The sequence below is a fragment of the Notechis scutatus genome, chromosome 1 (genome assembly GCF_049901735.1).
Source record: "Notechis scutatus isolate UNSWTSFEM ecotype Mainland chromosome 1, rNotScu1.2, whole genome shotgun sequence".
NCBI classification, from domain to species: domain Eukaryota; kingdom Metazoa; phylum Chordata; class Lepidosauria; order Squamata; family Elapidae; genus Notechis; species Notechis scutatus.
The window spans coordinates 8,366,841-8,381,573 of NC_142009.1; the positions used below are offsets into that span (position 1 = coordinate 8,366,841).

The 14,733-nt window shown below is 43.2% G+C and overlaps 1 protein-coding gene across 1 annotated transcript in view; it reads left to right on the forward strand.

Annotated features, from left to right (window-relative positions):
• The window catches only part of RNFT1 (ring finger protein, transmembrane 1), a 30,313-nt gene extending 18,193 nt beyond the window's left edge, over window positions 1-12,120 (forward strand). The window contains exons 6-9 of the mRNA XM_087956335.1: window positions 796-954; window positions 3,964-4,029; window positions 6,485-6,586; window positions 11,350-12,120. Of these exons, the coding sequence (XP_087812461.1) occupies window positions 796-954; window positions 3,964-4,029; window positions 6,485-6,586; window positions 11,350-11,484 (462 nt within the window). The 3' untranslated portion in view covers window positions 11,485-12,120. The remainder of the gene's footprint in view (window positions 1-795; window positions 955-3,963; window positions 4,030-6,484; window positions 6,587-11,349) is intronic.
• Window positions 12,121-14,733: the final 2,613 nt, after the last annotated feature.

Here is a 14,733-nt window from a genome sequence, read left to right on the forward strand (position 1 = left end):
GAGGTAATCCAAGATGGCTGACAGTAGTGCCATCGCTTCCCAGATTCCTCATCACTCTGCTAAAGAAATAATTCCCTCAACACTGTTCAATTATTTACAAAGTGTACACTACTATTACTGTTAATCTTCTCACCACTCCTTATCACCTATCCCCTCCCACTTGTGACTGTAGGACTGTAACTTTGTCGCTTGTATCCTTATGATTTATATTGACTGTTTCCTAGTATGATTTGATCATTGATTGTACCCTATGACTATCATTAAGTGTTGTACGTTATGATTCTTGATTCTTAACGAATGTACCTTTTCTTTATGTATACTGAGAGTATTTACACCAAGACAAATTCCTTGTGTGTCCAATCACACTTGGTCAATAAAGTATTCTATTCTATTCTATTCTATTCTATTCTATTCTATTCTATTCTATTCTACTCTACTCTACTCTACTCTACTCTACTCTACTCTACTCTACTCTACTCTACTCTACTCTCATGAGGCCATGCAGCAGGACCAATTGGCAAATACTAGACAGTACTTGACAGCCTGGTCACCAAGTGGCTCCGTTAAATCAAGATTTGCATGGAAACCTCCAAATTAGAGTCAGTTGCCAAGTGCCCGAATTTTGATCACGTGGCCACGGGGATGCTGCAACGGTTCTAAGAGTGAAAAACGGTCATGTCATTTTTTTAAAGTGTTGTAACTTTGAACAGTCACTAAATGAACTGTCGTAAGTCAAGGACCACCTGTATTGCGTGAATGTTTCTTCTAATGTTGCATTTCCGCCGTTTCCCACAGGGTTACTGGTATATGCTGTTGGAAGAGCTTTGCCAGATCTATTCTAAAGTGGTTCCTGCCCCTGTGTGGTTTCGATATTTCGTTGGCTTTAGGGAATTGGATGGCACCATCGGGTGGAGTTTTGGCATCTTGCTGGCTCTGCTGTACCTTATCCTAAAGGTAAACATTTGTTTCCTTCTCAGTGTCTTATCCTGAAGAGAAAGGGGTCACCCTGGGAGCAGAGTTTTCAGTGTTACAGGCAGTCCTTGAGAGGGATTTTGGAGTCCCAGTAGACAATCCCTTGAATAGGAGCCAGCCGTGTGCTGCAGCTGCCAAAAAAGCCAACGCAGGTCTAGGCTGCATCAACAGAGGGATAGAATCAAGATCACGGGAAGCGTTAATACCACTTTATAAGGCCTTGGTAAAGCCACACTTGGAATATTTGCATCCAGTTCTGGTTGCCACAATATAAAAAAGATGTTGAGACTCTAGAAAGAATGCAGAGAAGAGCAGTAAAGAGGATTAGGGGACTGGAGCTAAAACATATGAAGAACAGTTGATGGAACTGGGTATGTGTAGTTTGATTAAAAGAAGGACCAGGGGAGACATGATAGCAGTGTTCCAATATATGAGGGGCTGCCACAGAGAAGAGGGAGTCAAGCTATTCTCCAAAGCACCAGAAGGCAGGACAAGAAGCAGCAGATGGAAACTAATCAAGGAGAGAAGCAACTTAGAACTAAGGATAAATTTCCTGACAAGTGAGAACAATTAACCAGTGGAACGACTTTCCTCCAGAAGTTGTGAATGCTCCAACACTGGAAGTTTTTAAGAAGAGATTGCATAATCAATCTCTGAAATGGCGTGGATTTCCTGCCTGAGCCCCAGAGGGTTGGACTAGAAGACCTCTAAGGTCCCCTCCAGCTCTGTTATTCTAAATTCTAAAATTACAACTGTAATTGAACCCACAATTTTGGTCCAGAGTCATAATAGTCATAAACTGTGACCCCATCTGATTTTACAACCTTTTTCGTGGCTGTCATTAAGCAAACCCATTGTTCGCGATGGGGCTGCAATTGCCAGAATCGGCAAATAAACACTGGTTGCTGGCAACAACTTTGTAAATCAGGGTCAGGTATCACAGGGCGCTGCAAACAGTCCATAAATGCAGGTCAGTTGCTCAGCACTCAAAATGTGGTCACACGACCACAGGAAAGCAGTCATTAGAACTTAGAATCCAGGCCATAACTCCCATTTTCGGGTCCATCGTAATTTCAAACACTTGCTAACCAACTGGTCATAAGTCGAGGAGTACCTGTATATGTAGAGGTACAACTTCTTTTTCCAGAATCCCTCTTCAGGCCTTAATATTATTATAATACTAGCAGGATACCCGTGGTTCGCTACGAAACTATGTGATTGGGCAAGTTTTTTGGAAGGAAAATAAGAGGGGAAAAATTCTGCCTCTGCCTACCAGCATCCATCGGTATTCATCTGGCTAGCATCCTGTCTGTGTGTGAGAGAGTTGAGGGCTGTTTGGAAACTGAAACAGTATTTGCAAGAAGGGGACAGGAAGGAGCCTGGGCGTGGCTTAGCTCAGCTGCAGTTGGAACATATTTTTCAGGTGGGGAAGAGGAGTAGAACTCCTTAGCATCAGAGCATGTTAATAATAATATGCAAAATACTAATAGCTCTGATGGTCATTTCAAAAAATCCTTTCTTAGTGAGCCCCTAGAAGCCAAGAGGAACATACGTGCCAAATTTCAAGTTTGTAGGCTTTGCGGTTCTGGAGATTTTGTGATGATGCATGAGTGATATTTCGCTTTTATATATATAGATTATCTGTGACTGTTGATTCTTTGTTTTCACACTCGGCAGTTTGACTCTGGGTGTCCTGTAGGAAAAGGGGGAATTAACTATGCTTGCTTTTGCCTGGGAAATCCAGAGCTAGTTTAATGTCAAGTGTCCAATTGGCAAATCCAGAACAAAAAACTCCTGGGACATAATTTTACCGAGAAATTTTGGGCTCAGTTGTGGTCGTAAGTCAAGGACTCCCTGTAGAGGATAAAGTCACACCCACTACTGGATTTTGGATTCCTGCTGTGATGGAGTTGTTCTCCATTTTCTAGGTAAGGTTAACTTCCCAGTTTGGCCTATACAGGTTAGTCCTTGAGTTACGACCACAGTTGAGGCCAAAAAGTCTATTGCTGAGGGAGACATTCGTTAAATGAATCTTTTGACGAACTTTCTTGCCATAGTTGCTAAATGAATCATTGTGTCAACTAAAAAAATACTCCTTTGGTCTTTTTAGTTGCCAGCAGAAAGGGAGTGGGGGAAAGCAGTGCGTTCCTTAAATGCCTCAGATAATCGCCTTGGCAGCCCAAAGCTGTCAGCGCACAAGAATATTGCTGGAGAGCATGATTGATGACTCTTGGCTATGGATGTGTCCCATTGGAGAATATACATCCAGGAGATGGGGGGGTCAAGGGTGAAATGAATGATGTGCCTTAGTGTCGGCTGCACCCAGGCAACGCCAACATGGTCACTCCTAATGAATCAAATTTTTTTTACTCTGAAAGATGCAGCTAGAGACTTATGATTTGAATGGGGGTGGATTTGTTGGAACCCTGACACATTGCAATTGTTAAGTTAGTAACACCGTTGTTAAGCGAATCTGGCTTCCCCATTAACTTTGCTGGTCAGAAGGTCCTAAAAGATGGATCATGTAACTCCAGGATGCTGCAACCGTCATAAATATGAGTCAGCTGCTAAACGTCTGGATTTTGATCATGTGACCGCGGGGATGCCGCAAAGGTCGTAAGTTTGAGAAATAGTCATAAGTCACTTTATTCAGTGCCGTTGTAATTTTGAACAGCCACTAAACGAACTGTGGTAAACTGAAGACGATTGTGTACTAGAATTTCGATGTGGTCTCCCATCCCAGAAACCCTTGCTTCATTTTCAAGCCCTGTGAGGTTGGCCTGATGTAGAATCTAGCATGCTAAGAAGCACATGTAGCGACTGGATTTTATGTGGTCTAAGCTTATAGGGACATGCCTATTAAATTTAATAATAGTTGCATGACACTTAAGCACTTCAATTGCTTCCAAGAAATGCTTTGAGTCTGAAACGCCAAGTGAACTATTATTATAGGACAGACCGTAATTCTTTTCTCTCCTGTTTGCTTTCCAGCTTTTGAGTTTTTTTGCACAACTGAAAAACTTCAGAAGGGTCTTACGGATATTTTTTACACGACCGGTGAGTATTTTTTTTAATCAATTTTTTTTTATTTTTCAATATAAACATACATATTTTGTGGACATTGTGCTGACTGGGTCAAGTCTTTTTTAAACAACAGTAATAATAATAATACAAATAAGTATGTGTTATTCTAATCTTCAACAATGCTAGTCTCTTTTCATAATCCATTTATCATTTTCCCATTAATTCATTTAAACATAAATAACATTTCTTTGCACCCTGTATTTGTTATCCCTAAATATTATTATTTAATATTTTTTAAGAATTACTCATTCCACCATAACTTCAGTATTCCAAATGTGTAGGATTACTAATAACACCAAATATTAACAATATTTAATCATTCCTGGGAGTTATCTCAAAACCCAACATAATTTCTAGTCCTTAATATTTTAAATTCACAATACACTTTAACACACTATTAATAAAACAGTTTAATTACCTAATCCTAAATTCCCATCTACTAATCTTAACTTATTTGGATTATATTATATTATATTATCTGTAAATTATATTATCTGTTGATGTATATACTATTATTTTCCCTTCATGTATTTTCCCATTTTATTAATATTTTCTCATTATCCATCATCTCTTAACCTTTTTAAAGTTCCATCGTTTATTGCTTTTTTTAGTCAGCCTAAACCAGTGAATATTTGTATGCTCTAAAGAGAATAACAGATAGTCCTTGACTTATGACTGCAATTGAGCCCAAAATTTCTTTTGCTAAAACAGTAACTGTCAAGTGAATAACAACTGCTAAGTAAATCAGTTTTCCTACAACCGTGGGAAAAGAGTCACAAAATGGGGCAAAACTCACTTAATAAATGTCTCACTTAACAACAGAGATGGGCTCAATTGTGGGTGTAAATTGAGGACTACCTGTATTAGGTCAAGCTATTCTTAAACAGGCAGCAAACTTCACACTCCCTTGTCCTGATGATGTTATCTAGTTGGGTAAAGAAATGTCTGCAAGCAAACAACCAAACTCAGAGAGCCACTAGAATGCCACGAGAATTGGTGTTAATTCTGTCCCAATGGTTGTGGTTCTTTGTGCCATATTTTATAGGATTATAAATACTAATATACTTCTTGATATCTATTAGTTTTGAGACAGAAGTTTTGATTTTTTTAAATCATGGTCATAGATATATGTCTTGCTCAAAATGTAAATAGAGGGCGATGTTTAAAGAGGCATGAAAGCAGTTGTTGGAAGGAAGGACTTGCTCCGTCTGAGCTTTGCTGTATAGCCTTCTGATTAATTGATTGATTTACTCATTGCATTGTTAGAGCTGCCCATCTCACAGAAGGTAACCATAACAGCAAACAATTAAAATTCTGAGTATTGCACAGATATGCGTGCTGTGTTTTCTCTCTCTCCTGTAAACATAGAGCCCTGTGTTAACAAAGAAGCTGGCAACTGTTGGGTACTCTCTGAGCTTGGTGGTTTTCCTGCAGACGTTTCATTACCAAACTAGGTAACATCATCAGTGTTAGTAGCTGGCAACAGAAAGTCTTCTCTTTTTATAGAAATAAAATTAGTCATACCCACACAGTTGCTTTGAAAAAGTCCAGAAATGTATGGGGCCAAATCCTTGGAGCCTTTTCTGATCTTTGTCCAGGAAGATCTGCTCTCTAATTTTTTTAATTGAGGCTGCAAAACGATCCAAAAATAAACCTGGGTTTAAGGTCAGCAAAAGAGCAGGATAGCTCTGGGTCAAAACGGCAAAGTAAATATGCTCTAAAGGAGAGTATCTGTAGTTCAAGGTTGCAATGAGGGGACCTGGGTGATCTCAGCACTTGGTGGCTTTCTTGCAGACGTTTCATTACCCAAAAATACGACTTTTGCCCTAAAACACAAGGGGGGTCGTCTCCGGTAAAACATTGCACTGGAGAGCGGGGGCGGAGCCCGCACAAAGCCCCTCAAGCCCAGGTCTCTCCCCTCCTCCCACCACCCACCACCCCCGCCGCTGGGCGGGGCCACGGAGGGGGGGGGGGGGGGGAGGGTCGGCGGGGCCCCAGCCACCCCGCGAAGGCCGGGGGGGGGAGGGGGGGGCGGCGCCCCCCTTCGGGCAGCGGGGGGGGCTTCTCCTCCCTTCTCCCTCCCCTTTGAGACCGGGGGGCGGCTGGGCGGGGGTGTCCACAAAAGTTCCGAGGGACCCCGCTGGGCAGGGCCCCCGGCTCCCGGAGCGCTTCAGGGTCCCGGGAAGGGCCGTGGGCGGGCGGACCCCTCAGCCCCTGCCCATCCCGCCTCCTAACATCATCAGTACTGGAAGGGAGCGGGGTTTTGCGCTGATGTTGTAACCTAGTTTGGTAGTGAAACGTCTGCAAGAAAACAACCAGGCTCAAAGAAAACCAAGGACCCTTGAATACTCTCTCTCTTCTCTAGCACCTCTGACATTATTTCACCCTCTTTCTCCTCTTTCTCCTCTTTCTCCTCCTCGCTTTGCAGAGCTACGGCGTGGTGGCCAGCAAGAGACAGCGTGCCGAAGCAGACGATCTTTGTGCCATTTGTCAAGCTGAATTTCAGAAGCCGGTTGTCCTCCTCTGTCAGGTAACACTCAGCGATGAAACTCTTGTAAGCTACACCTTGTGCACATGCACTGAAGTCTGCATGCCCGTTTTTCTTTGTAACAGCACTTCCGTAACAAGTGAAATCTTCATCCGCTTAATGTCTGTGGAGATTCTCAGTCCTTCAGGTCATGGTTGACCCCAAAGGTGCTTTTTTCAAGAGGCAATTGGATTTTCTGGTTTTTCTTTGAAGACGTTTCGCTTTCGCATCCAAGAAGCTTCTTCAGTTCTGACAGGATAGTGGAGAACGGAAGGATTTATATTCCTTGCAGGCAGCTGGTCATTTGCATCCTTTTTAGGGAGTCGTTGAGGCCACTTGAAGATTTATCTGTGTCCTCAGGGTCACCTGAGTGGTGCAAATGGGTGTGGAGGCTTCTTGGAACTGCTGAAAGGACTCTGTTGTAAAGTGGAGATAGGTGATATTGTACCCCTCCCCTTCTGTTGAGGGAGGGGTGTTCAACTTGGGAATAGATGGCCTCTTTGACCCCTCTTTCAAACCAGCAGTCCTCCCTGTCCAAAATGTGGACTTTGCTGCCTTCAAAAAAGTAGCCTTTCAGACGCTAAAAGGATGCAAATGTCCAGCTGTCTGCAAGAAATCTAAATCCTTCCCTTCCCCACCATCCAGTCAGAGACAAAGAAGCTTCTCGGATGAGAAGCGAAACGTCTTTAAAGGAAAAAACCAGAAAGTCCAGTTGCCTCTTGAAAAAAATAGCACCTGTGGGACTTCAGCCCCTTGGTTATTTAATCGGTCTTGCAAATATTGGGAGATCCTCTTAAGTCTGAATGTTTGACCTTAAAAAGCATCTTGTTACCAGATCTGAAACTGAATTTTAAGACATAGAGGAAGTATCTGAAAGCTTTTTGAAATCCCGTTAAAGGTAACCCTTGACTTTTAACCCTAATGGAGCCTGTTCGTTATGGTCATAAGTCGTAACAGTCCTAAAGTGGGTCATCCTGATTTTATGTCACTTTTTAAAAAATTGAATCACCGTGGCCGTTCAGTGGATGCTGTGATCATTCGCTATGGGGTGTTTCTGTGCCGAAAAGCGGAAGTAAACACCGATGTTGGGCAAAAACAAAAATCATGTTCACGACTGTGGGATGCTGCAAACAGTGCCTGGAATGTGGTTGTGTCACTGGCAGTGTGTGTGTGTGTGTGTGTGTGTGTGTGAGGCCAGCTGTTGTAACTTCAGAAGTTGGTCGTAAGCACCTTTGGGGGGATTTGTCATAACGTCAAACTGTTGCTAAGTGACTGGTCATAAGTCAAGGACTACCTTTAGGAAGTTCAGCATAACGGCAGAGAGAACAACAGAGTGACAGAGTTGGAAGGGACCTTGGAGGTCTTCTAGTCCAACCCCCGGCTCAAGTGGGAAACCCTATGCTGTTCCAGACAAATGCTTGTCTGATCTCTTTGACAAATCTCTTTGGCAGAGATTGACAAATCTCTTCCTGAAAGCCTCCAGTGATGGAGCACCCACAATTTCCAGAGGCAAGTAGTTCCACTGGTTAATTGTTCTAACTGTCAGGAAGTTTCTCCTTAGTTCTAGGTTGGATCTCTCCTCCATTTATTTCCATCCGTTGCTTCTTGTCCTGCCTTGAAAGAGAGGGAGATCTAGTTAGTCCCCCCCTCTTCCTTTGATACTCCTGGGGAATCATGCCAGCATACAGAAATGTTGACCCTGCCCTATAAAACTGCATGCATTTCTAAATCGATATTTTTCTTAACCAGGGAGGTGCAGTGGCTCAGTGGTCAAGACATTGGCCTTGTTGGCTTGCCCAATTGGGTTTGAAACCCGAGCGTCGTGCTACAAGATTGAGCTCCCATCCTCACCCCAGTTCCTGCCAACCTAGCAGTTCGAAAGCATGCAAATGCGAGTAGATAAATAGCTACCACTTCAATGGGATGGCAACAGCACTCCGTGACATCATGCTGGCCACATGACCATGGAAATGTCTTGGGACAGCGCAGGCTCAATGGCCATTGAAACGGAGATGAGCTGCATCCCCCGCAGAGCCAGCAAGAATTCCATTAAAATCCTTAGTAAAAAAATAAAAATACCTTTATTTTTCTTAACCGTTCTGAGGAGATTGGAGTTTGTTGGCTGCTGATTCAAAATTGCTCTGCGAGGATGATGGGGGAGGAGATGCTTCAAAAGAGTTTGCCATTCAATTCTTCATGCATTCATCAATTTGATTTAGAGCTGAGCACACCCGCTACCGGTTGAGTAACAGTTAAGGGTGTCAGTGAAGATTCCCACTCATCCAGGTAGAGTTTTCTGGAAGTTAAGACAACTAGAACTTTTTTTCTTGCTGGTTGGCTTATCCAACTGCTGCTTATCCAACTACAGGTCGTCCTCAACTTACGACTACCCTTGAGCCCAACATTTCCTTTGCTAAGGGAGACCTTTGTTCAGTGAGTTTTGCCTCGTTTTACGACGTTCCTTGGCCCGGTTGTTAAGGGAATCCCCTGCAGTTGTTCAAGTTAATGACACGGTTGTTAAGCAAATCTGGTTTCCCCATTGACTTTGCTTGTCAGAAGGTCGCAAAATAGGTTCGTACAGTTGTGGGACGCTGCAACCGTTATAAATACATGCCAGTTGCCAAGTGCCTGAATTTGGATCACGTGACCATGGAGAAGCTGCTTCGGTCAGAAGTGTGGAAAATGGTCGTGTCAGTTTTTTCAGTGCCTTTGTAACTTGGAACAGTCATTAAATGGATTGTTGTAAGTCGAGGTTATTGATCGCTTCTTTGGCCTGAGCAAGAAGGTTCAGGGTGTTCTGACCTAGGCTTCACAAAATCACGCAGCAGGCTCCTTATCCCGACAAAACCCCTTTTATTTAGGCTAATTTGAATTCCTATCATTCACATCCAGCAAAGTCCTGGCAAACATTCTTTCAAGGGTGAATTGCAACCACAGACCTTATCAGGCTTGGAGAATTGCCAGGGCGATAGCTTCCAAGCGCAACGCTGTGCAAGGAAATGCTTGGCAAGGAGTCTCTGTGAGTCACGAACAAAACTTCACACTAATTAAACGAACTAATTGTCTCCTGCAAACACCACTCCCCTTTTGCTCTTCTTTATTCCCTAAGGGAGGGGCCATTCATGGCCCACCTGAGCCTTTACTCCCAAGTCGACCCTTGTTCCTTAACTGTTCCCTTCTCCTGGCAGCTCTGTGCATGTGCACATCGGGAACAGGCTCCAGCTGCTCTTCTGCCCCACTGATCTCCAACTCCAAAGGCAGCTGATAACTGTCGGACAGTCCTGGCCCCATCTCTGCCTCTGATGCAGAGCCCTTGTCAGAGCCTTCCCCAGACTCCAGGACTGGCCCATGTTCCTCCCCAACCTCCTCACTGTCTGATTCTGCCACCAGCTCCGCTGGCTGCTGCTGGGCCACAACAAGGGGCACTCTTCTTGGAGGACATATTTCGGGTCCCTCTAACCAATTTACTCAGACTGAAGAAGCTACTAGGATAAGCAGTGAAATGTCTTGAACTAACAAGAAAACGAAGTCGTTGCCATGACTCAACTTCCAGATAATGGTTGACTACAAACAGCTTTTTCAACCACACGTAGCCTAGAATCCATGTTTAGATATAAGAACGGAGTCAACCGAGCCCTTTACAGAGTCCTCGAATTACAACAGTTTATTTAGTGACCATTCAAAGTTAGAATGGCACTGAAGTGTCTTATGACTACTTTTCACGCATTCTTTGCAGCGTCCCCACGGTCACGTGATGAAAATTCAGATACTTGGCAACTGAAAGTCACGTCGTATTTTTGACGGCAGCAGTGTCCCAGGGTCACGTGATCCCCTTTTGTGACCGTCTGACCAGTCAATGAAGGGAAGCCAGACTCCATTCTCAACCGTGTTGCTAACTTAACAAGACAACCGCAGCAAGAAAGATCGTAACATGGAGCAAAACTCATTTAACTCTTTTGCTTAGCAATAGAAATCTTGGACTCCACTGTGGTCGTAAGTCGAGGACTACCTGTAGTCATATTCCTAATGTCTATGAAGATTCTCAGTCCTTTAGGTCATGGTTGTCCCAAAGGTGCTTTTTTTCAAGACGCAACTGGACTTTCTTGGTTTTGCTTTGAAGACGTTTCGCTTCTCATCCAAGAAGCTTATTCAGTTCTGACTTGGATAGTGGGGAATGGAAGGATTTATATTTCTTGCAGATAGCCGGTCATTTGCATCCTTTTAGAGAGTTGTTGAGGCCACTTGGAGGTTTATCTGTGATATAGGAGAACAAACCGATCAGGACAAGATTCAGCATTTAAAAGACAAAAGCCACCCTTGAGGACAACAAAGTCCACTGAGGACCACTAGTTTGAAAGAAGGGTCAAAGAGGCCATCTATGTCAAAATAGAACGGTCTTCTTTCAACAGAGGACTAGGGGTAGGACATCATCTCTCCTGTTTAGAACACAGTCCTTTCAAAGTTCCAAGAAGGCTCCACACCTATTTGCACCACTCAGGTGACCTTGAGGACACTGATACACCTCCAAGTAGCCTCAACGGCTCTCCAAAATGAATGCAAATGACCAGCTGCCTGCAAGGAATATAAATCCTTCCATTCCCCACCATCCGGTCAAAGCTGAAGAAGCTTCTTGGATAAGAAGCGAAACGTCTTCGAAAGAAAAAAAAACACCAGAAAGTCCAGTTGCCTCTTGGGGGGAGCACCTTCGGGTCATTTACCTCATGTTTGCATGCTCCTCTAACCAAAGCAATCCCTTCTCTTTCCAGCACATATTTTGCGACGAGTGCATCGCTCTGTGGCTGAACCGGGAAAAGACGTGTCCCCTCTGTCGAACAGTCCTTTCCACTCACGTGAACAAGTGGTATGATGGCGCAACCTCTGCACAATTGCAACTCTATTAAACAAACTAAAAATAAAAGTGGCTGTGTGCTTCACAATATAGACTCATTTGAGCACCAGGCGTGCGCGTTGTAGAGGACATGACTGGAAGGAGGAGAGAGGGACACAGAAGGAATAGTGCTTTGTTCTCTCCACTGACTCTATTGGAATTCGTTCAGATTCTTACAGCCTGTATCCTACTTAATTTTTCATATGCTGCTGCTGGGAAATTCTCAAATTTCTGAGTATCTAAAGATTATTTTTTACAATCTACCAAATCAGCAATGGGGATACCTTGACTGCCTTCCAGTATTAACATCTGGTGTGTGCAAACTTTAGATTCTGAGGTACAAAATCCACCTTGTAGGATTTGGCATTATCGGGGTGCTTCTACTCATTGTACCTGGCCGTCACACAGCAAGAATCATGGAATCGTTTCTGCTTTCCATGTCTGTAAATCTCAACTTTCAATTATGCAAACGTGGATGAAATTTTCTTTTATTTTCTAAGTCTGAATTTTAAAGAACAAAGGTTTTGGCCTCTATTTTGTCAAAAGCAGCTAGATTTTTACTAAAGAGTTAAGCTGTATTTTAGCTATACTTTTTTTTAAAAAAATGTAGCGTATGATTGATGAAAATAAATGCAGTTTGAATCTGTCAGCCTGCAAATTTTTGTGTTAAACTTTTTTACATGTTTATAAACTCATATATTTTTTTTGCATTTATATGTATAACGACATGAATCTACTTGTGACCAAGGAATAGATGAGCACACTAAGTCTGTGGTGGCGCAGTGGTTAGAACACAGTATTGCAGGCTGACTCTGCCCACTGCCAGTTCGATCCTGACTGGCTCAAGGTTGTCTCAGCTTTCCATCCTTCCAAAATGGGTAAATTGAGGGGGAAGCTGATGGTTTCGTGTGAGTAGCAAATGCACACAGCTCCATTTGCACAAACAGCAGGCACCAGTTTGGGGGGGGGGGGTTGGGGACCTCTGCCCTATAAGGTGACTCTTGATAGCTGTATATGGACTGGATTCTGAATGGATGATTGTATACTTACTAACAACTCATCATTGACTTGGGTTCATTAGCTTTAATAATTAATCATCAAAATCCAGGAAGCCAAAATTAAACCAACTTCATCAGAAGCATGCTTCCTTATTCCGAGTCAATAACGAGTCTTATTTCTTTTTTTGGAGTATTTGGTAAAAGATGACACCTATTTTTCCCTATTTAGCTGCACATGGCACAAATTTGACTTCAAGAGACCTAACATTTCACCTGTTGGCGCCTAGCCACTCAGATTGGCTTGGAAACCCAAGTTTTTCCCTTCAAGAGCAAGAAATAAAAGAAATCACTATTCGGTCATTTGTTCAAAGATGCATTTAATTGCTATTTACACCCATCTGTTTTGAAATCAAGTATATTTTATTACAGTAAATAGTACAGAATGAGGTAAGAACCCTCATACCATTCCTTGTAAGGCAGCTGTAGTCGGATTCATAATGGATGGTTTAATACAGCCAGCTAAAGTTTTGCAGAAAGAACATGGTTTTTAAAAAGGGTACAGGTGAAAAGTTGTCATTGTGCATCACTGTTGAGTTCTTCCCATCCCCTCCCTTCCTTAAAAGTACCAGGGTGCAGACATTTTAATTAATAAAGATACACTGGGTAAGATAAACTGAAATGAACCCTGCATCGTTTCATTCTTCCGAAAGCATAAAAGCTTAAAAGCTGTATCCTGGTTTAGATAGACAATGAAAGCTTGTCATCATCAACACATCCAGTACATAGCTTCTATTTCAACAAGGGTTAACAAGCCTTCCAGATGGCTGGGGTTGCTAGACGAATTTGCACCTTACAGCCAGAAAGGGCAGAGAAAACACAACCTGAACTAGTTTTACACGGCTGCTGCCCTTCCAACCTGCATACACAGCAGTCTTAGGTTACCAGCAGAGAACAGTTGTAGCTCAGGATTGGGCTGTGGGATCCCTTAGTTGCTCTCTGAGCTTGGCGGTTTTCTTGCAGATGCTTCCTGACCCAGCTAGGTAACATCATCATTGCTAGAAGGAGAGGGGTTTTGCACTGCTGATGTCACCTAGTTTGGTCACGAAACATCTGCAAGAAAACCGCCAAGCTCAAGAGAGCACAAAGGACCCCTAAATCATTCAAAACACACCTACATTCTCCCCTTTTCCCCCTACAGCAACAATGCACCTTGGGCCAACGTGGTAGGGGAAGGAGTAGACCCTCACTAATCCACTTCCAGCCATCTGAGAGGCCAGTCCTTTGACATCCTGCCCCTTGATCATAAGGTCAGCCTTCTGCAATCTTCTTGGCTAAACCAGATAGGAGCAGGTGGCCTCAGGCTGGGGAAGGTTACCTCTTTCCTCCCTGAAGATTGTCATCTGCAGACCTGCTAGGGAAGTGATGGCGACCATTCCTCTTAACACAGTGGCTCCCAACGGTACCAGCGTTGTGGACTGGGGGGAAAGAGGTTCTATGAGAGGAGCAGGCATGCCCGCTTGCAGCTCCATCTGCGCCAGTGGCTGGCACTTGCATGCGCGTGTGGAACTCCATTGGTGCAAATGCCTGCCGCTCACACACAAATGGAGCTGCCTGCCTCTTGGGCAGCCCAGTTCCAAACAGGCCCAGAGGTTGGGGAGCCCTGCTCTAACACACGGATAGTTTCTCCCACGATCATAGGAACAAGGTTAACACTATAGACTTGAACATTTTCGTTATGAACTAGGTTAGAACACAAGGGAAACTGACCCACGGTGCCTGGAGGAAGCTGATGGCACTGAAGCAAGCTTGGCACGCCAGCAATGTCCATGCCCACAGACGGACAACCATGCGATCCAATGCCTCGCTTGTTCTGCCCTGCCCCTAATACGTCAGGCAAGCCGACCCGTTCAAATTATTTCTTATTATTTCCTCAAAGCAAACTCTAGTATACAATCAGCAGCACTGATTCTTAGCCGAACGAAAAACATGGTTCAAGTTATCAAGATTTAATACTTAACATTATATATATATATATATATATATATATATATATATATATATATATATATATATATATATAATGTTGTTAGCTTCAGCAGGTATTAACCCCAGTTATTTCTTCGTTATATAAGGAATACAAAAATCTATAAAAAAATCAAACGATAGCAAAAAACCCCAAGATTATAATTAAAAAAGCACAGATTGTATAAAATAAATCTTAATTACTATACCCCAATGGAAACCTTTTTTTTAAGACATTGTTA